The 26,655-nt window shown below is 34.1% G+C and overlaps 2 protein-coding genes and 1 long non-coding RNA gene across 5 annotated transcripts; 1 reads left to right on the forward strand and 2 right to left on the reverse strand.

The window, feature by feature from the left end:
- Window positions 1-1,202: 1,202 nt before the first annotated feature.
- Window positions 1,203-7,166, reverse strand: LOC125219145 (uncharacterized). The gene is made up of 15 exons (XM_048121031.2): window positions 7,096-7,166; window positions 6,712-6,833; window positions 6,559-6,618; window positions 6,320-6,439; window positions 6,106-6,225; window positions 5,874-6,015; window positions 4,998-5,168; window positions 4,706-4,876; window positions 3,630-3,736; window positions 3,268-3,358; window positions 2,714-2,855; window positions 2,378-2,534; window positions 2,091-2,207; window positions 1,643-1,766; window positions 1,203-1,553 (listed from the first exon to the last, which is right to left on the reverse strand). Exons 1-15 carry the CDS (start codon window positions 7,135-7,137, stop codon window positions 1,320-1,322), a joined length of 1,920 nt encoding a protein of 639 aa, XP_047976988.1. The 5' UTR covers window positions 7,138-7,166; the 3' UTR covers window positions 1,203-1,319.
- Window positions 7,167-9,986: 2,820 nt separating this feature from the next.
- LOC125222291 (MADS-box transcription factor 23-like) lies at window positions 9,987-22,561 on the forward strand. 2 transcript variants are annotated; one of them, XM_048124812.2, is made up of 9 exons: window positions 9,987-10,122; window positions 10,263-10,465; window positions 17,517-17,595; window positions 19,990-20,051; window positions 20,667-20,766; window positions 20,855-20,896; window positions 20,985-21,068; window positions 21,150-21,292; window positions 22,444-22,561. In XM_048124812.2, exons 2-9 carry the CDS (start codon window positions 10,281-10,283, stop codon window positions 22,445-22,447), a joined length of 699 nt encoding a protein of 232 aa, XP_047980769.1. In that variant the 5' UTR covers window positions 9,987-10,122; window positions 10,263-10,280; the 3' UTR covers window positions 22,448-22,561. The 2 variants fall into 2 exon arrangements, with proteins under 2 accessions (XP_047980769.1, XP_047980768.1); XM_048124811.2 differs by lacking the exon at window positions 22,444-22,561 and adding an exon at window positions 22,015-22,210.
- Window positions 12,593-26,024, reverse strand: LOC125222292 (uncharacterized). Of its 2 annotated transcripts, XR_016129042.1 has the most exons (6): window positions 25,740-26,024; window positions 25,498-25,547; window positions 25,343-25,409; window positions 22,442-22,528; window positions 13,963-17,732; window positions 12,593-12,946 (listed from the first exon to the last, which is right to left on the reverse strand). It is a non-coding gene; the product is annotated as an uncharacterized LOC125222292 (long non-coding RNA). The 2 variants fall into 2 exon arrangements; XR_016129043.1 differs by lacking the exon at window positions 25,343-25,409.
- Window positions 26,025-26,655: the final 631 nt, after the last annotated feature.

A 26,655-nucleotide genomic window follows, 5' to 3' on the forward strand; every position in this document is an offset into this window, starting at 1 on the left:
AGTCAAAAGAGAAATAGTCATTAAAATTGCTGTGAGTCATGCCGCTTTGATAAATTTAAACCAACATTAAATATTAATAGAGTTGAAAAGTAGTTGGGTTGGGTAGAATGAGTTATAAATTTAATGCTCCCTCAGGCTAGTATTTAAAGACACTTATTAATTTTACAAAATTATGACTTTATAAAGGAGAAATGAATAAAAGGAGTCCGTGGATATAAGTATTAATTTTATAAAAAAGTATAAGTGTAATTAATAAATTAGTGGAATATATAGCTACTGATAAAAATGAATGGTGGACAATTTGAAGAGATATTGGTCTCTAGCTAAAATTATAACTTTGGCCAAAATTTGGTGTTTCCCATAAACTTTAAAATTGGTACAATATATCATAAAATTTTACATTTGGTTTATTATTTTCCATATATTGTAGGTCAATCACCATATCCAACCAACTTCCGTAAACTTTTTATCCTACTTGGCGCTATTAAATCAATATGGTTTTTTCTACGTAGTTTTTTATCATATTTGTCACAAACATAAAAAAGTTATCTAAAATATCATAAACATTTCACAGTTAAATTTTTTTCCAAATTATGTGGGCTGGATTGAGAAGTAACAAATAAAATGTAAAGTTTGTAATACGTTAGACCAATTTAAAAGTTTGTGAAAATATCAAAATTTGATCAAAATTCACGATTTTAAAGATCAATATCTCCAATTTTAAAGGATAAAGTGTGTCAAATTTTGACAGATAAAAAAGAGTAACAATTAACAAAACGTTGTTCAATTGGTAAAATAATTTGCTCAATTATTAAGTATTTAAGTTTGTGGGGTCTGTGTTAGATATGGAAAATTTATTTGTAATATGAGTAACTGAACTAAACTGAACAAGACTAACATATTCAGTTCGATTCAGATTTTTTGGATTATTGGATCCGATTGATATTATTTTTTTCAAATTTGAATTGACCTTTTTCTCTTAAAATGATAAATCCGATGTAATGTTATTTATACTCTTTTAGAGTAAATTCTATATACAAGAAACCAAACTTCAACTGAGACCTAAACAAATAATTATAAGGCAAAAAAGGAAATAAAAAAAAAGACCCAATAATATAAACCGATGGTGGTTGGATGCATAATTGGTCATATTATATGGGATTATTTGAAAAAAAAATATGTGTCATGAATAATAAAACAAATGATGTAACATACTGTATATAGTAATAGATATAAATTGGCATTTTACAATTTTTAACAAATAAATCATCTAAGAATTTCCAAACTAAGAGCAGAGACTATTACCATGATTTATTTCACTATTTGAGACTTTCAAGACGTAGGTAATCATACATTATACCTTGAAATGGACCAGTCGCATTTGCTTGTGTCAAATAAATAGTATTAATTCCTTGAATAAATAAATTGGCTGATATTTCCACATTAAATAGCCAATAAATGCCATGGATTCCATGTCTTGCAATTGCGTTGTCCTTCCCTATTAATCCAGTCGTAAATAATGCTGGATTTTGGTCGGGATTATTTATTCGTACCTTAAGAAATTACATTTAAAGGCACAAATTAATTAAAAATATATAAATAAAACAAACTTAATAATAAAATTTTCTAATTAAAATGGTACCTGTAATTCAGCTTGAGCTGCAGATGCAAGTGACAATCTCAAGTAGTATTTTCCATTTGGTTCAACGGCTTCGAGTTTGAACTTGATTTGCCATGTCGTTGCTTTATATGAATTCTGGTATTTTCTATAAATTTCGAAAAATGAAAAGAAAAATAGTTATTTTTTAAATAAAATGGATAATAAGATATTTATATTTTGAAAAGGTAGTTTTTAATTAAAAAATAAATTCTGAGGCCAAATTTGTCGAGCGAAATTATTTAACTAACCATAATCTTTTATAATTATGCATTATCAAAGTTCATATTTAATTAAACCCTGCAAATTTAATTTGCTTATTAATTATCATAATTTTCTTGTTTTTTTCGCTTATTTTTTACGATAAATTTGCAAACAAAGAGCATGCACGCTATTTATATGTATGTTTGCACGTGCATGCACGCGTTCGTACCTGGTGACGTGGGCGAAGAACCAATCTGTTGTGCAGTTATTCTCACCAATTGTATAGACTAAATCGCTATTGGGATATAATTCCCCATACCTCTCCCATAATCCATATTGTCTGAACCTACAAAATATTAATCATAGTTTAATCATCCTAGTTTATTAGGAATGCGAAGATTTTTTTATGTATTACGCAACGCTCAACAAAAAATATGGTGTGCAAACACACAATAGAAGTTAATAAAAAAGAGAGCAAAAAAACCTTTCAAAAATAAATGAAAATAATATAAATACCTATCAGGATGATTAACATAAAGTTTGTTGATGTATTTGGGATTAGGGTCGGGAACGTAAAACTGTTGAGCAGTTCGATCCGGGATGCCAATTTCCCATAGGGTCGGTCCATTCCTCGTTGGTTCGTACACTATTTTTCCCATATCAATGTTGCATCCTACATCATTCTCGAGAAAAATCAGATGTGACAGATTTAGACCCATAAGAGCGTTGTATTTGAACCTGAAACCTTTGTCTCGAGCATTTACCACTCAACCACTATGCTAACACACGCTTATATTCCTTTTTATTTGTCAAAATGATTAGTGAGAAGAAATAATAGGTCAATTTATGGACCTGAGGTTATGATAATGTTGTGATCATGCTTAAAATCTCCAATGAATCCTGGCATCCAAGCATACAGACTGTACTCTCCAATTCTGATGTTGTTGATGCTAAAATAACCTTCTTCATCTACTCTACTCCAAAATTGATAACCCTGAAAATTCATACCAAAATTTTAACTTGTGTCGCTTTTTTTTATAAGTATAGACTCATACACACGCACGTCTACATGCTGGGGTGATTCGAATCCCTGACTTATTAGTGGAGGGGAGAAATGTCTTTACTAACTCTTAGCGAACTTTAGTACAAGGAAACATGTTTGACATCAATAACGTATGTCAAGAGAAGTAAAGTTTATAATATTGGTGCTTTTATTGAGAGACCAACGACTTAGAGTGGTGGCCTAGCTTGTCCTATATTGATTATGTAAGGTAAGTGGGGTTTGGTTCGGTGTATAAGGCAACATATGTGAGGCTTATATAATCTTGATATTCTAGTATATTATAATTCATTAGACAAACTAAATATAATGGTTCCAATTAATGAGAATTATGAGTAAATCACACCTTGCCTTCTGTTTGCCATGACCCAACTTCTCCTGGTGGAGCCAACCCAATGTAAGCACCATTTCCCACCACATAACCATCACTCATGTACCTATACATGAAATTTAATTTCGAACTCAATTTGAAACCATATTTTATATGTATATTAGTGCATGTTGTGAAATTACTTCACAATTCAATTTACCAAAAACTCACAAGTACAGTGGCAAATCCGGAATTTGATGTGATGTAATGTAAACAATGCGATCGTACCATTAAATTTAACACATAATTAAATATTTTCACCCGCGTCACACATTTCATAGATACAATACAGAAGCGAAAAAGAAATTTTCGAAAAATCGATTATTGCATAGTGGTACCTGTCTTTAATTAGCAATGTGCCGCTAACATTACCCCTTTGCGCTGATTTTGGGAAGTCCTCCGACGCTGGGAAATTGTAAGGCCAACTCTCAATTTGTTCCAATGCCTGTTCCATTTTCCATTATATTAAATTATTCGATTTTGTCCAATCATTTTAAGTAAAATGTCACAACTCTAGATTTTTGTGGGACATTTTGAAATCAAAATTGAAACATTGTGTACTTCGAGGTCGTTTACAAAGACCACACACAGCCCGATCGAACAGGTCGAAGAGAAGACCAAAGACAATAGAAATAAATGCCAATGAAACAAAACATTTCTCAACACCGACACAAGCAACATAAGGCAACCTGAATAAAAACATGTTAGGGAGATTTAGAATATTGAACAAAACGGATAATCTGAAAGTCGTGATGATATCACTTTCAGATCAAATCAATTTCGGTGGTTCTACCAAAATATTTTATCGGATACAATTCAGAGAAATCAGAACTTTTATATGTTGATGTTAGAGAAAGAATAATTGAACCTAAAAGAATCGATCAGATTTAACAAGATGAACCAGGGCATCTGTAGATGAACCAGTGCATATGTTGAGGGAAAAACCGAAAATAACTAATTTTCAAAAGGTTTCCGAAATTGCAAACTAGTCCTTTGACTTTCAGAAATTACATTTTCGGATGAATTTCTTACACAGTAACTTCGTTGGACCCCGCTACCCGGGGGCGCTGCCCCCGGACCCCCGTCCATCATAATGAATTCAAATATCCGCACTTCCATACTTATATGATGTATCATTATGATAATACTGATCAATCAAGTTAACTCAATTACACTAAAATATCCAACAAAACATGCAGCTAGGAAACTCAAATCTAACTAGAAACAAATAGACAATCACATCACACCAACAAGAGCCAACAACGACGATGAAAAGGGTGCGAAAGAATACGGGACAAAGGACCAAATAGCAATCACCCTTAGGTTGAGACATTTTTAAATAAAACGCTAAAAAAATCGAAAATTCATCCTAAAACTTATAACTAGAAAAAATATAATAACTGATTTTTCAAACCTGTTGTTTGGCATCTTTCCAAAGAGAAAGAGGGTCTTCTTCTTCTCCTTCACCTTGTGGTTTTATAGAATTAAGATAAATGAAAACTGGACCAAACACTTTCTTCCATGCCTCTCCTTCTCCAAATTTCACCACTAAATCCTCACCCCCATAATGTGCACTAACAAACATCTGATCATCAAAATATCACACACACAAACATAAAAACACATCATTTTAATTGAATTAAATATATAGTTATTGCAATATTTATAAATCAATAGAGTGTTAGTTAAATAAGGTCATTACTTACAGCAAGAGTGGTGGGACCCACATGAGAGGTGAGGTCTTGCTTTGTAGAGCCTCCTGTTCTGAATTCATTGCTAGGCATTATTTGCCAAAAACCCACACCATCATCCATGCTAATCCACCCATGGACCTTCACTTCTTCGTTGTCACCCGAGTACTGATACTTGTCGTCCACCTTCATAAACGTCGTCCCCGTTGATCAGTTTCAAGTTTTACTGATTTTGAGGAATGATATGCTACATACCTTATATGGGCTCCTTATGTGAGCACCACTCTCGTTTGACCCATTTTTAACGTTTTTCGTTTTGATTATCTATTTAGTTTGATTCTAATACATTAAAAAATATTATTGCAATTTTAAATTTACAAAATTCATAAAAATCAAAGCTTGATTTATTATTTTATTCATTTATTTGAAATTATAGAGAAAACGAGCAAATCGAGCTTTAATTTTATGAATTTTATGAAATTAAAAATTGCAATAACATTTTTTAATGTATAAGAATTAAACTAAATAGATAAATCGAAACGAACAACACTAAAAGTGTGTCAAACGAGAGTGGTGCTCACATAAGGAGCTCACATAAGGTATGTAGCATATCATTCATTTACTGATTTTATCAATTTATCCTATATTTGAATTTGTGAAATTTATGATAATATTTAGTGATTATATTGCTTATATCTCAATTTTTTTTAATTTATCATGGTTTTATTCCCATCTTTCTAGTTTGTACAATTTGTAGTTAAATTAACATTTAGACTAAAAATAAAGTGAAATATTAATTTCAAACTATACAATATATTTTTCAAATAAAAATAGTAGGTAGAGATAAAAATTATGCATATAATAATGTCATAAAGTAGTAACTAGTTTAACCTCTCCTTTGAACTGAGGCTCGATCGGGTCGACAAGTAGTACCGCTTCGGGATAGTCCAACGGCTGTCCTCGTCCCGGTAGCCTGTCGTCCGGCAACGGCATGTACCTCTGTCGATTGTCTGCCATTGCCATATACCTAAACCTGTCCATTTCATTCGATGCGACCACGAGGTAAATGAAAAACCATTATTTAAAATTAAAACGAACAAATAAATTAACTCGATTTCTTAACTTGTCTTTCCTCAGCTTGAACGCGATCCTTGTCTCGTCAAGGTTGAAACCGGGCCACCCCTCCAACCGTTCGTACACCGCGTACGAATACAGCCCTGATGAGCCACGAAGCAGTGCAAACCTGCAGGTTTATTTCCAAAGTTACAAATGATAAATTTTCACTTGATTATAATAATACATGAGTTTTGAATTTATATTGAATTAAATTAATGTACCTTTTGTCTATGTTTAATGGGGGTAGCTTTCCCTGAAGGGATGTATCCCATTTTCTTGAGAATGATAACTCTATTTGCTCCTCTGATTCCACAACAACTTCAAATTTTTTTGCTTGAATTCTGTTTTTTTTTTTCAAAAGTTAATTTTATTTGAATCATGTATTATATAATTAGATGAAATTTTTAATTTTCTATTAAATTTTTTTGGACACAGAAAAAAAATCCAAAAATATGCATGCCTATCAAATGTCCCTGTTGTTCCAGTGCTTCCTGGTTGACTCCAAACAAAGTCCCAATACCTGAAATAAGAAATTTACTATGATGAAAATTTCTAAAATAAAAAATAGTACTACTAAAATTAGAGAAAAATAAGATAAATAAATTGAAAATACCCTCTGTTGGATTCATCATTGGATGTTTCTAGCACATTGTCAATGTGATTGTATTTGATTGCAGTCACAATGCCATCTGGTTTTGATAGTGTGACTCTAATGATGCCATTATCCATCACCACCTTCATTCAAAAATCAAATATTGTCTATGAATTAATTTAGTAGTCCATAACTCATCTTAATTATATTGGACCAAATATGACTTGATTTCCCAACTCAAATAAAAAAATATGACATGATTTTGTAAGTGCATATATATGTATATATACAATGGCGGATCCAGGTGGAGTCGGGGTCGACCGACACATTGTTGGTTGTGTTTGACCCACGAGTTCCATTTTCTGAATCCGCTGTTGTAAATATATATATGTGTGCGAAACTTACATGGCGTTCTCGAATATGCAACCGGAGTTTTGCATTTGACATTGTTGTGTACGAAAATCACGAAAGAAATGTTGTGAGTTTTTTTAATTCTAGTCATCTTATATACTAGCCAAGATGTTGAATTTGGGCCGAATTCTAACTTTTAAGCTAAAGTAAAGCAAATAAAAAGAAATCAAGATTTTTGCTTTTTTAAATAATAGTCTTTGTTAGATTGAATGTATGATGCTTAAATTCTTAACGACCCTGAAAGGTTTGAAATTAGGTATTAATTTAGTAAATTGATACATATTTGGGTATTGAATAATTTTTACTCTTGGAAGGGAGAAATATGTGTCAAAGAAGTATTTAAGGCAAAGAGAATATTGGTGCAAAAGCAATGGCTAATGTTGGACATTACTTGAACTAAAAAATAAGAAATCGTGCTTTTTTGGTTGGTGTGAAGTATGCGTAACAAATTGAGCATTATGTGATTCGTAAAGTTAATAATGATTTTATAAGTATTTGAATCAAAATAAGTATTACCTCCGTACACCAAAATTTGTCCCACTTTAATCCAACACAAGTTTTAAAAAATGTAATGGAAAGTGAGTTGAAAAAAATTAGTGGATTGTGGGTCCTATTTTTATATATTAGTTTTATAGTAATAAAATGTGAGTGGGAATGAGTTAGTGTAATATGAGGCCCACTACCAAAAATGCTAAAAGTGAAATGGGACAAATTTTGGGGGACGGACGGAAATTAAAAAATTGGACAAATTTTGAGGAACGGACGAAAATAGAAAAATGGGACAAATTTTGGTGGACGGAGTTAGTATATAAATATTAAAAAATTAAAATGCTAACGTTAAGAAGGCAGAACAATGGGAACAAACTGATTTTCGAATGAGTGATCCAATGAAAGAAAATAAGGGTGATGCTCACATAGTCACATATACATATTTAGATAATATGTTCGTATAAATCCCGGTGACAAATTATAAATTTGCTAGGAAAAAATCATTGATTTTGGCCATATGCGTGATTCAAAGAGTGGACCATAAATTTATCTAGCAAAAGTAACAAATCAACTTGTATTTGACGATAAAAATTAGGGATTAAAATGGTGATTTTCATGCTTGATTAGATCCCTTGTTACCGTTACATTAACTAAATTTGATTATTTTGGCACAACTTTTAGTCCCCACCGCATCCTCATCCCGTCGACGTCTCGGTTTGGCACGTCCGCTAGCGGGTGCGTCCTGAAACCACCCCACCATGACGAGGTTATGGAACGATATATGGGCTCTCTGGTGGCCTTTCGGCAATAGAACTGAATTCCGGTCAACACCACCATCGCGGCCACCCCTTACGCTACGTCACTACGGATCCATATTGGAAGAAGAGGGAGTTGTCGTTGAGAAAATATTGTGATAATTGAAAATATAAATGCATAAATTTGAAATTAAATTCAATATTTAAATAACACATTCAATCACTTAATCTAATTTATTACCACACATTTCCAAAGTTGAACATCATTGCTTAAATTCCAGTGGCCAAAAGAACTTCTCAAAAACTCTTTAAGTAATTTGGGAAGGAAGGAGTAATTTACTGAAAAAATTGTCATGGGATAGTCTTCACCAAATTTTAAACTTCATTATTTTTTCTATTGATTCCCAAATTTGTGGATATACCAAAGATTAACCAAATTTTATACTCCCTTTGTTATTCTGTAACTGAGTCATATTCCTTTTTGGATTGTCTCACTGTAGCCGAGTCACTTTCTATTTTGGCAAAAAACTATACTCCCTCTGTCCGCAAATAGGAGTCCCGTTTCTCCATTTTAGTCCGTCCGCGAATAGGAGTCTTGGCTCATTTTTTCCATAAATGGTAATAAGGTCTCGCCTTCCACTAAGTCATTCCACTCACATTTCATTTAAAACTTATATATACAAGTGAGACTTTATTCCACTAACTTTTTTTCACCCACTTTCCTTAACATTTCTTAAAACCCACGCCGTCATGAAATGAGACTCCTAATGGCAGACAGAGGGAGTATATCTCTTGATCTCTACTTTACTTACCCCTACCTTATTCTCTCTTGATCTCTTTCTACTTTATTCTCCATTATTTAAATCACTTAAAACAAATTTTCTTAAATTTCATCCAAAAAAAAATGTCTCTACTACAGAGAGACGAATGGAGCACTACATGTACTCTCTCCATCCCTCTGTAGCTGAGTCATATTCCTTTTTTGGTCGTCCCACTATAGCTGGGTCATTTCATATTTTGGTAAAAAGCACAAACTAGTTTCTCTCTTACTCCTTCCGTCCCATTAAATATGCGTTTGCTTTTCGGCACAGGATTTTATGTAGTGTTGTTTTGTGAGTTAATGAAGAGAGAGTAAAGTAAGAGAGAAGAAAAAGTAGAAAGAGTATTGTTTCCATTTTTAGAAACGTTTCATTTTTAATGGAACAGACCAAATAGAAAAACGTTTCATTTCTAATAGGACAGAGGGAGTACTTTATTCTCTATTCATCTCTCTACCTATTTCATTTCCTACTTTATTCGTCATTCACTTAACTTACTTTTAACACAATTTCTTAAATCTAATGCCGAAAATAAATATTTCTATAAAATTAGTGGGACCTACCTGAATTTAGCTAAATTTCATGATGTTTTCGTGAATTAGCATATGATTTAAACACCTGATTAGACTGGTGTACCCAAGGTCAAATATGTCAAATCACTTTCCATTTCCCAAAAAAGGGAACTTTCCCAATATGGAACACGCGTCACTGATCCATATGTCTATACCGTCTCCGCATTCCCATTGGTCCACGTGTCCATTTACCAAAACCACCACCGGTTTGGTTAAAAGGGAAGCGGTTTTTTCCATTTCAAACCAAAAACCTCTTATTCCAAATCCACGAATTTCCATAAATAGCGATATGTGACAAAAATTGAAATTTCTCACTCCTCTTTTTCGTTTCTCTCTCTCCTCATTTCCGAGTAGATCACTGCTCAGCTCCAGTCGTCGCTTTTCCAAGTAAGTCTGCCTTTTCGAATCTTCAATTTTCGAGAGGCGGAAACGCAATCGATTGCAAACCGCGAGCAATCTGCGCGTTGACGTTTCGAGTTCTTCCGGTGCATTTTTCCCCGATTTGACGGAGAAATTGATGTTATCAGCTGCGGATCGGCGGAGAAATGGGGAGGGGGAAGATAGTGATAAGGAGGATCGACGATATGACGAGCAGGCAGGTGACGTTTTCGAAGCGGAGGAATGGATTGCTGAAGAAGGCGAAGGAGCTCGCGATTCTGTGCGATGCGGAGGTCGCGCTCATCATCTTCTCCAGCACCGGGAAATTGTACGATTTCGGAAGCACAGCCAGGTAATTGCTTCGTTAATCTCTCTCTCTCTTCGTATTTTTCCAGAATAATTGTGAATTTTGGTGTGATTTGTTTGGTTTCCGTTGCTGTGAATTTTGGTGTGGTTTTTGAGATGTGTTTGATTTGATTTGAGATGAATCGATTGAGCTGAGAAGTCTATGATTTTGTGCGTTTTGATCTGCTGAGATTGTTTAGGTGATTCACGTGTATTGCGTTTTGTTATTTTATGATAGCATAAAGTGTCTAATACTACTAATTTAACAGCTTAATTAAAGCTCATGTATATTAGTGTGTGTTATTGATTTTACATAACTCACATAAACATATAGATATGCACATATTTTTGTGAATATTACCGACGACAACAATTTCGTTGGTAAACTAGCGTTGCTCTCGTTTAGTTGTCCCTCCGCACATAAGTTGTATGTTAAAAGTCCGCCGTATAGATGAATGTTATGCTATAAACCAAACGAACACCGCTCTTGTTAAATCCATATGAACATGTTCTTATTCTATACACGTTTATTTGATTATATTACCCAAGACATAATTTTAGACTCATGTAAACAACACATAAAAAGCGATCAAATGTACAAAAAAAGTTGGGGAACGGTTATGGATGTTTCACTAAGTTGAGTACTTGAGTATTACTCCCCCCGTCCCGAATAATTCGTCTCAGTTTTCCATTCCAGTCCGTCCCACATAATTTGTCCCACTTCACTTTTACCATTTTTAGTAGTGGACCTCATATCCCACTAACTCATTTCTATTCACATTTTATTATAAAACTAATATATAAAGGTAGGACCCACATCCCACTAACCTTTTCAACCCACTTTTCATTACAATTCTTAAAACTCGTGTCCGATCAAAATGACCCGAATTATTCGGGACGGAGGGAGTAATACACAAATAATAACACAATTCTTAGCATTCTTGCTAATATTATCATAATACTTAGATAACGTGTAGTTTAGTTACTAAGACTCTTCGACTCACCACTACCGTGAGGGTAAATGAGAAACTATTATTGATCCTTTCTAATTTTATTATATTTCTAGTATAGCATTTGACATTTGCATATATTTGATGACGTCTAGAAGAATCTCAACATCTCAATATATTTTTTCCTCAACTCTCAAAAGCTAGGATTTTGTTTGAAGAAATAGAATAATGAAATAGTATACCCAATTTATTTGTGAGTATACATATATGACTAGTGTTTATAATCTTTTATTCAATAATAATAAATCTATAGTATTGCACAATATTCAAATATGGAGTACTGATCGATATAATTATAGGGCCACGCGATCCAAATTCAGAGTTCGTAAAATAGTATTGCAATTAGTTAACTCGAACTTACTACTCCTTCTGTCCCAAGTTAATCGATTCGTATTCTTGTTGGAGACATCCGAAGTTAATTGACTCTTACCTCTTTTGGCAAAATTTTACCCTTATTTTCTCTTATATTGTCTTTCTATTTTCTTATACTAGTACTTTATTCTCTCCACTCATTTGACTCACTAAATATTCTTTTTTTCTTAATTCTTATGCCAAATGCAATGTCAAATAAAACGTCTTATTTAAGCTAGGAAGGAAGGAGTACATCTAGCTCAAAATTCAATTATGATCTAGTATAACATAACCCAATCATCCCTAAATTAATGGGTTAAATAGGCTTCTGAGTATGTGAAAATCCAGTGAGAATCTCGAAAGCATCAAAGCTTGGAGGATAAATTATATCATGTGATTATCTTCATCGTTAATTGCTAATGTCGGTATCTCAATTTTAGCAAGTACGGCTACCTTTAAATCTTCTCAATTTCTACAATATATTTATTGAAGTAATCAACTTGCATGCTCAAAATATTCTTACGAATGAAGATAATTAGATAACGATATTGGAAACAGCTTCTTTCTTTAATGTTATAGAAAGCAATCAATCAATATTTTAACCTCATAGAAGTTTCTAGTTATTTTTATAAAAAATAAAGAACTTGTACGGTTTAATCTTTTAGAAGTTTCTAGTCCACATCGTTTAATCTACAGGATGGTGGTGGATCACTTTCTCCTTTTCTTCTCTTCCTTTCCTAGACTTCTCTTATTTTTTCTCATCAATAGAATGATGTGTAAAACTGACTTCTCTCGCTTTAACTCACTAATTTGCTGATAATCGACAAGTCTAAGGCACGAGTTGTGTGTTGAACAACCATACATGCAAGGTCCGTGCATCACTCTCGCAGGCCGAGAGTCGGCTATTCCAAATATTGAAGGGTCATACATGGTCTTTTCTCAAAGGTGTGTTTCGTGACAATGTTACGAACAAGTGCTCATGGACTCCCCTTGACTTGCACGGGCCGTGTTACAACATCAGTTTAAGCACAGGACGTGCTTCCCTCTTGGCAATTTCAATGGTAATGCATAGAAGACTTCCACGGACCATGCAATAACCATTCTACGGTTATGGCCCATGCGTTGAGCTAAGATAGAAAGTAACGGAAAGTAGTTAGTAACACATTTATGAGTCTAAAATACAATAAAAACCATGAAACCAAAAGTAAAAGATTGAATATTTAGTTCACATCAATACTCTAATACATGAGTATATCATGCTTTAACTTCTAAATATCACTCCGTTATATTATTTTATATTTAGTGTAAAATGATTTCTAGCTATTAATTACAAAATCATGGTGGAGTGAAATAAAATAGGGCCCGTGCACAAGCAAACTCGGATACATGTACCACATTTAAACCGATACATTACTAATTTTTTCTTATAAATCTATATTTTTAAGTGTATATTATTATATTACTAATACTACTAACTATACAACGGTTATAAGCACAACATTCTTTGAAAAAAATTTGGAAATTGAAATTTCAAATTTGTTTGATCAATAAATTAGAATGGTAATAAGTTCGTTTCCAAAATTGAAATGTACTACAATGTCTTGGCAAATTTACTAACAGTTTTTAATGCTGTCATTGTCAACTTGTTCCATGGTTTTGCCATTTTTTTTTTCAATTTTCAGTTTTTAATGTTTGTCAACTTGTTCCTTGGTTCTGACATTTTTTTCAGTTTTCCAATTTCCGGCCAAAACTAATGGTGCAATGTTTTTGGCAGATTTATTTACGGTTTTTAACTGTTTTTCAACTTGGTGTTCCTCAATTTTTGCCAATTTTTTAAAATTTCCACTTTCAGGCCAAAACTAAGTCGATTACGATTTTAAAAAATGGACATGGCACCTACTTAAATGTACACCGATTCCAGCTCAACCCGTGAGATGGTTATGGTTCTGAAACTGAAACCATGCATCCATATCTATGTGGATTAATTTATAGTATGATTCTCTTAAAGAACATATTCTATATTGTGATTGTCCTAGCACATTTGTACCAATTAAGTTATTGATGTATGTTCGTGGGGTGGAAGGTGCATATACAAAAAAAAAATCAAAAAAGTAGAGAAACGAGAAGAATTGACGACACAAACCTACAAGTCCATGTGACATGAAACATCAATCCATTTCTTCAAAGTATAAGTCTTCCACTCTGCCCTTTTCTTCCTTAACAACCTCTTTGTTACGAGTACATCAACATATGCAAGAACCACCAACAAATGGTCGAGTCTACCTCGTAAGAGTACCTGCCCACCTACTCATGTTGCGGATTATGTTAGATTTCTTCTTAGTCAAGTAATTGTTGTTTTTGTCATATACTCCCTTCGTCCCGGCTAAGATGACACATTGCTTAGCCGGCACGGGATTTTAAGAGTTATTGGTTAAAGTGTTTAATTGGAGAGAGAAGGTGGATGTAAGTATTAAAGTAGAGAGATGAAGAAAGATGGATATTTTAATTGGAGTGAGAAAAAGTGGTTGAATGTATTAATTGGAGAAAGAAAGTTACCAAAAAAGGAAATCAGTCATCTTAGTTGGGACAAACCAAAAAGGAAAACGTGTCATCTTAAACGGGGCGGATGGAGTAGTAAATTGTAATAATGTTGAGCATATCTATAAACTCTGTTTTGAGTATTCTTTAGGTGGTTCTTTCCCATATCGTAGGTTGAACCAGGTATAGGTAAATGGTCATTACAAATAGGTGATGTTTCACGGTCATTAAATATAACGGTTAGAACTTATCCATACTTCTCGTTGTCTTACCTTAGACCCCTATATGTAGGGCTTTCTGTCCTCTAATTATCGAGTCTTTGGCAAGAGACCCTGGGTGATAACTCTCTTTCGTAGATTGGACATATTGCCTCTAACAATCGAGATACACCTTTGCAACGTATCCCTCATCCTCATAGTGCAATATATACACACGAATTACACCAACGTTGGAGAATTGTAGTAGTAATGTAGTAATGTGTCGGTCACAAGTAGTAGGCGTCAATTACAAATAGTGGAACTAGAATATAAAGTTCAAGTTATTATTTTCCAACACATGTTATATTTCTTCTTTCTACAGATATAAATAGATGTCCTTGATGTCGAAAGGGTTTTATCTTCGAGTATTATAGTGTGGACAACTTTGTTGAGGTTTCCCATGAAAGAAAGAAGACCTTTCAAACGAGAGGCTTTCTATGAAGGAAATAAGAACTTCTGAACGAGTTATCTTTTATTTCAATAATTATATTTCAATTTCATTTACTAAGTGTCTAACAAATTTCCATTAGCTTCTTTTCTCTGACAATTTGGTGCGGCGAGCAGGATAGTAATGGTGGGTCACACGAAACTTGATTAATTGCGTCGATGCCTTAGAAAAAGTGATGAAAGAGCTAAACTCATATATGGATATTATGGAGGCCTACAATAGGACTCAATTTGAAAACTTCATCTAGGTCTTGACCTTTATGCGTGGTAATGGCTTGTAAGTTGTAACTAGGCAATCAAGAAAATAAATCCATGATTCTAGTTGCATTGGTTGTGTGCTTCCTTCCTAGCCCTCAGTGTTCTTCCAACTTCGTGGTTACATCTAGACCCTTGACCTATGTTCCACGTCGCCCTGCCATGGTTGTCGTTCCAATGTGCAACACACCAACCCATGTTGTTCTAGTGCTTGCAACCTACCAACTCGTATCGAAAGTTTCTTGTCAAAATCCCACACATACTCTGAATACTATTTGTTTCTAAATCTCAAAGAGTGGACATGGTCACCAAGAATTTTTAGGGTTGCCGACAGTTACGGGTTACGTTATTTTCTTGGCTTAATGTGCAACATTCATTCCTTCCTATTCTTGGGCTTCTCTATAAACTTGAGTATGAGCCTTCACTAATCCATGCAAAATGTTTGAGTTTCATACCCAACCTTGAGGATAAGGCTATTTCGACGACGATGCAATTGATACGTTTTAATACTTGCGGCTCACTTGGAAAGTGGAGCATTTGTGGGTGTTGATTACATAGTCGATGCCTGTTATGGATAGTAGAACTTGAATAAAGTTATAGCTAGTTACTCCCACCATCTGCCATTTGTAGTCTTATTTTAACTCGGCACGGATTTTAAAAAATTATTTGACTTTGTAAAGACAGATGGGAAAATAAGTTAGTAAAATGGGAACCTCACTTTAAACATAGGATCAAGCACTTATTTTCAAACGTCCAAAGGAGGCAGGTCCATCCATGAAATTAATTCATGAGAGAGGGATGAGTTATTCTCCAACCACAATAGAGTCTATATTTATTAAAACTCATTCCTTGGGCCATTTATTAAAACTCATTCCTTGGGCAGCACAGAAGTTTATGAAGTTTATGTTGTTTTAGTTTCTTTGTTAGGTGGAGAAAATAAAGTAAGAGAGAGAGCTTTCTAGTTTTAATACTGAGTCATCTTGAGTGGAAAAAACTAAAATAAACTAAAAAAATTGGGTCATCGGATGGAGAGAGTACTATTTTGGAGGGAAGATGCATCCTCATATTATTTAAATTTATATAGTTTAGAAACATTCACATACAATTTTGGAAAGTCAGAATGATCATGGAATGATATATTGGGCACATTATATAGTGTAAAATCAAACAACCTCGAAAGATTGAATGGTCAATGGATTTCCACTTCTTGCTTTGTAGGACGGGGTTTGAGGCTAAACTAAGGGAGCCCACTTCCATGAAATACATCAGGGGAAACTGAAGGCATCAATAAGGAACAAATCCATCTTATATAGTATCATAATTGAAAGCTAAAGAATTCCATGCCACCAACCTAGTATTCTTTGATATAGTGTGACTTAGTGTTTTTATAATGAAGTTAAGGTGACGTATCATTTGGAGAAGGATGAAAAGGGTCAGTTCAACATCTCACCTAGTTGAATATCATCTATTACTATAACAAAAGGCTCGTGATTGCTTAAGTTCATAAGAGCTTCAAAACTACACCGGCTATCGAGGAAAATAAAATCATAGACGAAGCTAAAAGTTGTTAAAAGATAGAATCAAATTATACTAAGTATGACATGTATAGCCGGAAACAGAATGATCTGAGTATTTCAAAATCTGTACAAGATTTAAAGCTATTCAGCCAACGGATATATCTAAGATTTTATCTGTCCAAAACTCCAAACCTCAAATACATATACAAGTTGCTACATACTTGAGAATAGACGTACCAAACAGAACGAGAGGAGAGCATACTACTGATTATAAATAGATGTTCTAGAACAAAACTATTTGTATAAACTTGGACTCTTTCATTCTGGGAACACAGAAATAGGAGACGCCTAATCGAAGAAACAAGCTTATTTCTTCACTACCATACTCATGTACCGAAAAAATTATTCTTGGTGCACTCATGCAGACAAAATGACACTTCAACCTAGGTTCCTTTATATGGTTTCTTTTCAGCAACTAATCAAAAGAGTATTTATATATGTGGATCAAAGAATTTAACAGGAATCGAGCAATAATCATCAATCTTAGAATATGTAAGGGATATTCATAGTAGTAAGTCATGCATTTATCATTGTGCATGACTTACTACAATGAATATCCCTTACATATTCAAGGAACACCATTATAACTTACAAGATCTGATATTTATGCTGATTTTATGCAGTATGAAGTCGGTGATTGAAAGGTACAACAAAGCAAAAGAGGAACCTCACCAGTTGGTGAATTCAATTTCTGAAGTCAAGGTAAACTTCCTGGCCAAATGTCAGTCTTGTACCATTATACACAAAACCTGGATGATTTTCCCATGCCCAACTCATTTGCTCGTGTGTACCTCTCTCTATTAAGAGCATTGATCTTATGAACCAGAGAGTGTAATATCCTATGAATTTCACACAAAAAAGTTAAGGGAAGAAAAAATTATGTCATAAGAGAGAGAAAAAAAGAAAGTAATATTAACTTTTACAATAATCAATGGTAGATTAAGAAGTTGAGATTTTTGCATAAATCATGAACAATTTTCAATTACAATGGCATACAGAGATTAATAAGATAATATCTACTAAAAATATAATACACATCAAAAGGCTAATATATTTTGTCCCCGGCAGCCAACCTCGAGCTTTTGGATAAGCTTTTAAGCATAGTTACTTCCAGCACTTCTAAAATTCCAGCTAGGAAGTTTAAAGTGGTTTACCACTACGAAATATGAATGACGGACTCCTAGACCCTAGTACATTCCTCACAGTTTCGTAAGCCTATTATACGTAAACTTCAACTAAATAACTTTCTCATGACCAGAGAGACATCAATCCCTACAGCGCGCAAGTGTATGTCTTCAATAACTGTTTTTGCTTGGACTATAATGGTGAAATTGTTGGTTTGGTTGACACCACCCAGATGCTTGATTGTTCCCATTTCATAAGCCTATTATACGTAAACTTCAACTAAATAACTTTCTCATGACCAGAGAGACATCAATCCCTACAGCACGCAAGTGTACGTCTTCAATAACTGTTTTTGCTTGGACTATAATGGTGAAATTGTTGGTTTGGTTGACACCACCCAGATGCTTGATTGTTCCCATTTCTTTGACCATTCCAGTGATTAGTGATTTACCTGTGATCTTGACAAATTTGGGCTGATGGAATTCCGGGAACTTAATGAAGATGAAAGTGGGATTGTTCATTTCGGACCTACTGCCAAACTTGTTGATGTCATTTGTCAGGCATTTTCCTTTTAATTATATATATTTGATAATATTGATATTGATTTAGACACATAGCTCGAGACCAGAAAATTAAGCTACCATTTTGAGCTCAAATTGAAAATTTTCTGATAGCCTACAGCCCATTCTGAACAGAATGTGTGAGGACAAAAGTCTAGACTTAAGCACGAGGCCACCTCATTGAGAGGGTGTGGATTGAGTTTTAGTTGTTATCCATTGTTTTTCCAGGTGTGGACATTTTTCAATTTTGGGGGGCTTAAACACCCGGTTAGAGTGAAAATGGGGCCCTCTTTTCTATTTACTTGTTGAAGGGTCCATAAGAACAGATTGACACAGAAACATACAGAGTTATGGAATTGGTGTCTAGAGACAAATCTTTGGTGTTTTTTGTGTCCCAAAAGGCCTAAAGGGTGGAGTATGTGGCTGTTGTGAGGGAGAGTAGGTGCTACTGAATTTGTTTTGGGACATGGATGACGTTACAGACCATCTAAAATTCCAATTAGAAGGGTGCAACAACAAATAATAGAGAGAAGACAACAAGCACCAACGCATGTCAAGTTCTCAACACGGGATTAGGTATATATAATATTCCTCCTTAACAGCAGAGGAAACTGTTTGCAGCAGCCAATGGTAGGCTAGTTCCCCATTTCTTTAGGCTGTTTGAGGTGAAACCTAGGATAGGTGTGGTGAGATGTCGTTGGAAGCTGACACCAGCTTCAAGGGTGCATCTGATCTTCCATTTTTCCTTGCGAAGCCAGCAGCCAGTACAGCAGCTAATTACCAGATGATTTGTTGGCGGTTGGCCCTTCACTTCTTTCAGCTGAAGTGTTGCAAAGGGGGGAGCTGGAAAGGGATGGTGGAAAGGTGGCGCAGGGGATGAGCAATGAGGAGAGTGTAATTAGATGGATGAAGGTGTTTGAGGACAGTTCCGAACTTCAGCCTTGAGAACAAGACTGTCTGTGGGCAGGGCTGATAGAGTACCATTTTTAAGGTCTGCACGAGAGGGCTTAAGTAGAAGATATATTTTTCATTGAGTTATTCCATTATTAATTAAGTGTAATTTTGTTGGCAGTTATAGTTATTTCTAGGTTGGAATTTGGCCAGTTTGCATAGGTGTAAATCAGGTTTATTAGTTGAGCTTATGTGGGATTTGGTATCTTTTGATAGTAGAGTTGCGGAAAATGTGGTGTATCAGTGGACCTCATTTTTAGGGTATTTATCTTCTGTGTTTATTTTCTTTAACCATCTTCATTCTATCATTTCCATCTGGAAGACAAGAAAGCCAATGCCAGTCAGCAGGTTATTTGTATCTTTGTATGCAAAGCATATATTTTGCCTTAATCAAAAAATGCTAGAGAGTTTGCTGCTTCAAATTCGGCAGCATAACAAATGATGATTCTGAACTTCACAGTATTGGCAAAGTGAAGTTAATATGCTGAGGCAACAATTACAGAAGTTGCAAGATAACCACCGGTATATTTCTCTCATCAATCGGCTTTGGAAATGATATTTAACACAGTTGAATTCATGGGATGACATTCATTGCATATTGAATATATTTCATTGTTGAGTCGAATGGTTTCTACTGATAGCATTTAAGTATTAGGTATGCAATTCAAGCTCAAACAAACATAAAAGCTTTTATTTTTTTAGTAGCATTAGGAAGAAATAAATAAGAATACAAGGACAGAATAAGAAGCCAAAACGCATAAGCAATATAACTGAACAAAGAGACTCAGTGCCTAAAATAAACTTCCTAGGATGCCATTAACCTCATTTCTGACAGCTATGGAACCTAAAAGACGCAATACACTTTTTCAAGACTTCTATATAATACTGTGCCCCTTCCCAGATCATAGTGCATCAGGCATCAAGCAATCCAATGATCGAACCAATGATTTTAAACTTGAACATTTGCCAATTTGGTTATACTTGTTGGACTTGTAAATCTTATGCTTGATGCAGAAAGGTACATATGACACACTAACAAGGACATATATATGTAAGGATGCAGTACCAATAATGAAAAAATATAACAAAATGGCAGTCTTTGTTATTATTATCCAATAATATCTACCATTCTTGCAGGCTGTTACTTGGCGAGGGGCTTAATGATTTAAATGTCAAGGACCTACAGAACTTAGAAAACCAGCTGGAGATGAGTCTACGGGCTGTCCGAATGAGGAAGGTACATTACTTTTCTGAGTTCTGACACAGCATGATTGGTCAAATATGATCTTTAACAACCAATTTATATATATTTTTACTCCTTGTAGGACCATATCTTAATAGATCAGATTGAAGAGCTTAATCAGAAGGTCGACCCAGGATACTGCACACACTCAAGAATGCTATTTCACTAATGCAGAAAGATGTAAAGCACTAATCTTCCTGAGTTTGTTGCAGGCGAACCTGGTCCACCAAGAAAATACAGACTTGCAGAAGAAGGTAACAGTAATTCGCCAAGAAAACATGGATTTGTATAAGAAGGTAGTGTCGCGGGCTTAAAACTAAAAGTTATATATCAATATCCTCTGGGTGATAAAATTCCTAATGGCGCTTATATTTCAGGTGTATGGAACAAGAGATGCAACTGGAGCAGACACTAATTCATTCATGACTGAAGGATTATGCATCAGAGACGACCCAGATGCAAGTATATGCCTCCAGCTTTGCCAGCCACAACAAACAATTCATGAAGCTACAAAGTCAGAGTAAGTTTTGTTTATATAAACCTAAAAGTCACCAAACTAGTTTCTGCCTTCCAATACTGGATTGGTAGATAAGGTGTAGCAGACTGCAAACGAATTATCAAAAGGACAATTACTTTTCAAGAATGTTCACTTGACCATTGATGACGAGAAGACAGCAGTTAGAATCTTATGTAACAATAGTTAAAAGGCAAAGATACTGAGTGCTACTATTTGGAATTTGGATTAAAAACATGAGTACTGGAATTGCATCTCTCAAACATCAGAAATCTGGCTGTAAAGAAAGAAGCCTCAAGTCTTCACAATAAAAGAAATGATTGTGTTGGAGTCAACTTCTTTCTTATTTTGATATTTCAAAAGTTCAAAAATAACTCTCTTGCTGAAAAAACCCAACAGTAGTTGAAAAAGGACATATATATTGATTAACAAGTTATCAGATTGAATGTAGTTGAAGTGGAACATTGAAACTATAAAAATCACAAGACAAATATAGGTAGTAATCCAGTATGTTGGGAATTGCAAAAGACTAGAAGAGTGGTGGTCTCATGGTTTACGTGCATCTATGAGGTAGAGCAATCATAAATTAATTTCTCTACTAGCTTAAGAGATATAAAGTGAAATTAGTATTTCCATATTTCTTGATGAATGTGCACTTCACAAGGTCCTAAATATGTCCTCTGTAATCAATGAATCAACTGCATTCGTGAATATTTTGCACATAACAGGAGAATCTCAAGACCAAAGTTTGAGTTTATATGCCAAGGTTCATATATGCAGATTTCAACATGAAGACCTAATTGAGCCAACACCTACTAGGCTTCAGCATATCGTTTTATCTAATATCATGTATCAGTAATGCACATTTGACCGTTCAAGGATAGTTTTCATTATTTTTGTGTCCTTAGAAACTAGAAGTCACATGCTCTACAAGAAAATAATACATTGGAAGATGAAATGTCTTACTACCCACTTTGACTGATACTTGATTTTCACGCTAAACGGCCCAAAAAAGGATGATACAAAAATCTCACTAAAAACAAGAAAGGCCACACAGTTGGAAAGTCATATTGATGGAGCAAGCAATCAGTGAAGCATCAAATATATTTTGGTGAATACAGTATATGTATGAACTAAACGTAAGATGTTACTTACAGGTGAAGGGAATGCTGAAGGTTCCATGAAAGGCGGGGAGAAGTTTCGTGGGAGACATATTAGACAATACTTACATCATTGGAATTCCTGAAATGGAAAAGCCAGACGATTACATCTGGAGGTAATGAAGACAAAAAAAGGCATGACCAGATTCAGCATATTCATTTAACGGGCTAAAGTTACACAGAATTATAATATCACAAGACCACTAAGTCCTCCATTGGACAAAAATAAAGTACACAGAGAAAACCTAAAGGCCATTTGCAAAGAGAAATTTACCACTTGAACCACCTTTCGTTTAATGTTAATCATAAGAAAACGTAGATATTATTTTAATCATCAAAACTACAAAAAATATTTCAATGTGCTATTAAATATTACTAGAAGTATGGTAACACCATTCAGGCATTCACAATTCTGAAGTCCAGGTGGAGGATAGTCGGCCAGTCGGAAAGGAACAAAACAATTTTCTCAATAACAATATCCCATACCCACAAATTTCATGATCAGAAGCAAGGTAGGAGGAAAAGGACAGAGAAATAAAGGTAATTTAATAGTCTTTGTAACTCTAAATGTTTCAAGCTACGATGTGGGTTTTGACTAATATGCTTCAGCTCTCTTCTTTATGAACATGATGAAGAAGGTAATTCAATATGTTTCAAACAATATTCATTTATGATACATTTCTCAAAGAATGACGAGGAATCAATTCTATCGCAAGATATTTCTCACTCCCAAACTATAGTAAGTATTCAGACAAGCACAGCCACTTCACAATGTTTCCTATGGGCTTGACATAATACGCATTAGAAATAACCTGAATTTCTGTATATAAACCACTTCATGGCCAGAGGACACATGTATGTTCTAGAACAAAGTGTACAAGCACCGTAGATTCTACAACAGAATCTACAGACACCTATCTCGATTTCTCTAGAACTCTACAAAACTTGAATAATCTGATTCGCTTAGCACTCAAAATTGTTTACCAAGTCTTAGAGTGTTACATGAGATTGAGTTTTACAAGTTTAATTGTAAGTCGAACCACTGCACGGGAGATAAGGCGACTCTCAAGAAGGCATTTATGTAGATCAAGAGGGGTGGCATTCATGGAATACTGATGTTGGGATAATTCAGTGGAGAAGTTCCTCAAGTTTGATTTAAATAATTATCAGTAATAATAGTAAGTTAAGCTACCACATGGAGTATGGTATTAGACCAACTATAAAAGAGAAAAACCTTTGTATTACTCTTTAATAACAATATTTGTCGAAATAAACGAGCACAGACTTTCCTTATTTCACAAGATATGATTTAAATTCATTCTAAATTTCTTTCCGGAGCCATTATAAATTTGAAATCGTGTATGCATCACCAATTTACACCTTATAATAATTATATGCAGTGGTTTAGCAAAGCGCGCAATGTTAGCACTCTTATCTAAAATAAAATTGTTGGTAGAGAGATATTTAGAACTTTGCAAAGCAATCATAGGTTCTCTATTTCTTACATACAAAAACATATCAAAGAAAGTAGCAACACTCAGAGAGAATTCTTTGAAAGATGTGGAAATTTTAGACTTACTTATACACACTTTACCAAATAGAGCGGAGTGGGATGATAACATGTTGAATCAACATGCACAGATATTTAGGACCCTATAACCAAAATAAGAAAAGTGCATCCAAGTCCGATACAAATGAACACATTAAAGGATTCAATAGTGGGGAGAAAAGTAAAAGGCAAAAGAGAAACAAAAATAAGATTGTCCAATATTCATATGCAATCAACAAAACATCTTATAATCAAGCTATCAATACTCTTAGGGGTGATTACTTTCATGCTTGATAAAATTCATGATTGAGTATGTTTATCACCATTATTGGGATTCCTCTAATACTACCAAACCTTTCAAAGGGGATATGAATCAAACAAAATTAGTTCAAATGATAAAATTATCAAGGGCCTTGTGATATTCCAACGCCACCTTAGTATACAAGGGACTAGCCTCTATACTATTTTTATCTTGTAACCTAATCCTCAAATGTAAATGACCCCTTAAAAAACACCATATACATTCACTAGTCCTAGCATTTATGAAGATGATGCCCTTACCCAACCATAATATTGAGGATCGCATAGCATGCTTAATGTGCCTAAAATGTTAATCCGAACACGTAATTAAAATTTACAGCATTCACAAACAAGAAAATCGGCCCAATAACCTCAGTCTTTTGTTTTAGGACATTAAATGTTCAAATAAAATTTTTTGCTGTTTTCCTTATGTCTATTATATATACATCACAATTTTATTTTGGGAGTTAGAAGTCATAAAATGCATAGACAAGGTTCTAATTGTTTAGTTACTCCCTCCGTCCATAAAAAATAGAGCAAAATTTGTGTATGGCACGGGTTTTAATGTAGAATTTATAAAGTAAGAGAGAAAGGAAAAAAGTAAGAGAGAATGAGAAAAAGTAAGTGAGAAGTAGTGTTAGTGGAATGATGTGTAGGGTTATTATTTGTTTAAAACTTTTCATAAATGATTTTGCTCTATTTTTTGTGGACGGCCAAAAAAGGTAATTGTGCTCCATTTTTTGTGGACGGAGGGAGTATTAAATAAGTATGATATAACCTAAAGTAAAATGTAACACACATTAACAATTTCATTTCTTATTGTGTTCATCAGAGGCTGCCGATAACAACACAAACCTTAACGAGTCACATCTCATCACTCCAATCACATGAACCCAACCGCAATGAGTTTGTGCAATTTTTGTGTGGTAATTGTGTGTCATCTCAAATTTCGAACCCCCTATCTTATTTAATCTCAGCTATTATTGCTAAATATTTTACCAAAGCAATCTAAACATATTTAGTGCTCAAATCTACAAGTGCACTTACTGTTCAGATCCTTCCCTACCGCTACGTTCCATTTATCAAAAGGCTCGTATCTCCTTCTCCACACCCCCTAAAGGCAGTGTAAATGATAACAAAAACGATTAAACAGAAGAATTTATAGCAAATTTTAGCAATTCAAATAGTAATAGGTATAGTACCTTTGAGCTTAACGAATCCATAGCTTATTGAAAGGGAAAAGGATTTATCACTGCAGACGAGATAGAAAACGGAATCAGATCCTTAAGAGTGTGAGCATTTGCATGTGCGTATTTGCATATCGTACGAATGCAAGCACTCTGCGCATAATTCCGCAATCGAAACAGCAAGCGGTTTGATGCATTTCAAATCGTATAAAATTGGAGGTACAAACGAGAAAGTAGCAATTTAATTTGTAACATACCTTCATCTCGTATTCTGAGGTCAAAATCACCGATCCGCGGCGCAGAAGGAGAAAATTGAACCGATGAGCGAGGAGAAGTGGAATCGGGGAAAAGGAGAGTGAAGACGGAGATGCACGATCTGAAATTGTGCTTCGATTTCCATAGAGAGAAGCATTCATGGTTTTGTATAATAAAAAAAACAATTACGTATGGAGGGAGAGAGAGAGAGAGAGGAGGAGAGAGAATGCTGCTTTGTGGGGAACAGAAAGTTTGTAGAGGTGAATCGTGGCAGCAGATTCAGATGAATGTAGGTTGCTAACGGTGGGTGGAGCCTTGAAAATATCTCAATAAATTTAAACGAAATATCTCAATAAATTTAAACGAAATATCTCAATAATGAAAATTGAGGTTTACATGTTAAGTATTTTATTTTATTGTATTATTAGCACTCTACATTTTGAGCAAGTAGTTTTGTTTAATTATTGTTTTGTTTTTTTTTTGAAAAAATATCTGATAAATTATAAATAATTGAATTAAAAAAAACAAGTAAAAATAAGAGAAATGGGTAAGAATTGTTCTGTCTGATATACTATACTACTGTATTTCCCACTATTAAAAATCTCATATTTTATTTTTCAATGCTTATACATTTATTTGTTTTATTATATTTTTATAAGTAACAATCACATTTTACGCATTATTCCACTGTAAACTATAATAAAAATAAAATTCATATTTGCTAATTTTTTAAGTCGTTAAATGTAACTCATCAATGCAATATATTAAAAATGTCTATGTTGACATTTCAATATACCATGTTAATATTTTAATATCAACATATTAGCATTTTTAATACACCGTATTGACGAATTAGTAAAATTAATAATTAAACAATAAAATGCACTTATAACTAATTATTAAAACAAATGTAAAAGG

The sequence above is a fragment of the Salvia hispanica genome, chromosome 1 (assembly GCF_029641045.1).
Source record: "Salvia hispanica isolate PSC_SH4W2 chromosome 1, Shi_PSC_v1, whole genome shotgun sequence".
In the NCBI taxonomy this organism is placed as follows: Eukaryota; Viridiplantae; Streptophyta; class Magnoliopsida; order Lamiales; family Lamiaceae; genus Salvia; species Salvia hispanica.

Excerpts from the sequence above, each read along its gene's own strand:
- LOC125219145 (XM_048121031.2), bottom strand. The coding sequence starts at position 7,137 with ATGTCAAATGCAAAACTCCGGTTGCATATTCGAGAACGCCAT. Across the intron at positions 6,440-6,558 it reads ACAACAGGGACATTTGATAG|AATTCAAGCAAAAAAATTTG; the intron begins GCATGCATATTT and ends AAAAAAAAACAG. Across the intron at positions 2,208-2,377 it reads TATGTTAATCATCCTGATAG|GTTCAGACAATATGGATTAT; the intron begins GTATTTATATTA and ends AATATTTTGTAG.
- LOC125222291 (XM_048124811.2), top strand. The coding sequence starts at position 10,281 with ATGGGGAGGGGGAAGATAGTGATAAGGAGGATCGACGATATGACGAGC. Across the intron at positions 10,466-17,516 it reads GATTTCGGAAGCACAGCCAG|TATGAAGTCGGTGATTGAAA; the intron begins GTAATTGCTTCG and ends GATTTTATGCAG. Across the intron at positions 21,293-22,014 it reads CATGAAGCTACAAAGTCAGA|GAGAATCTCAAGACCAAAGT; the intron begins GTAAGTTTTGTT and ends TGCACATAACAG.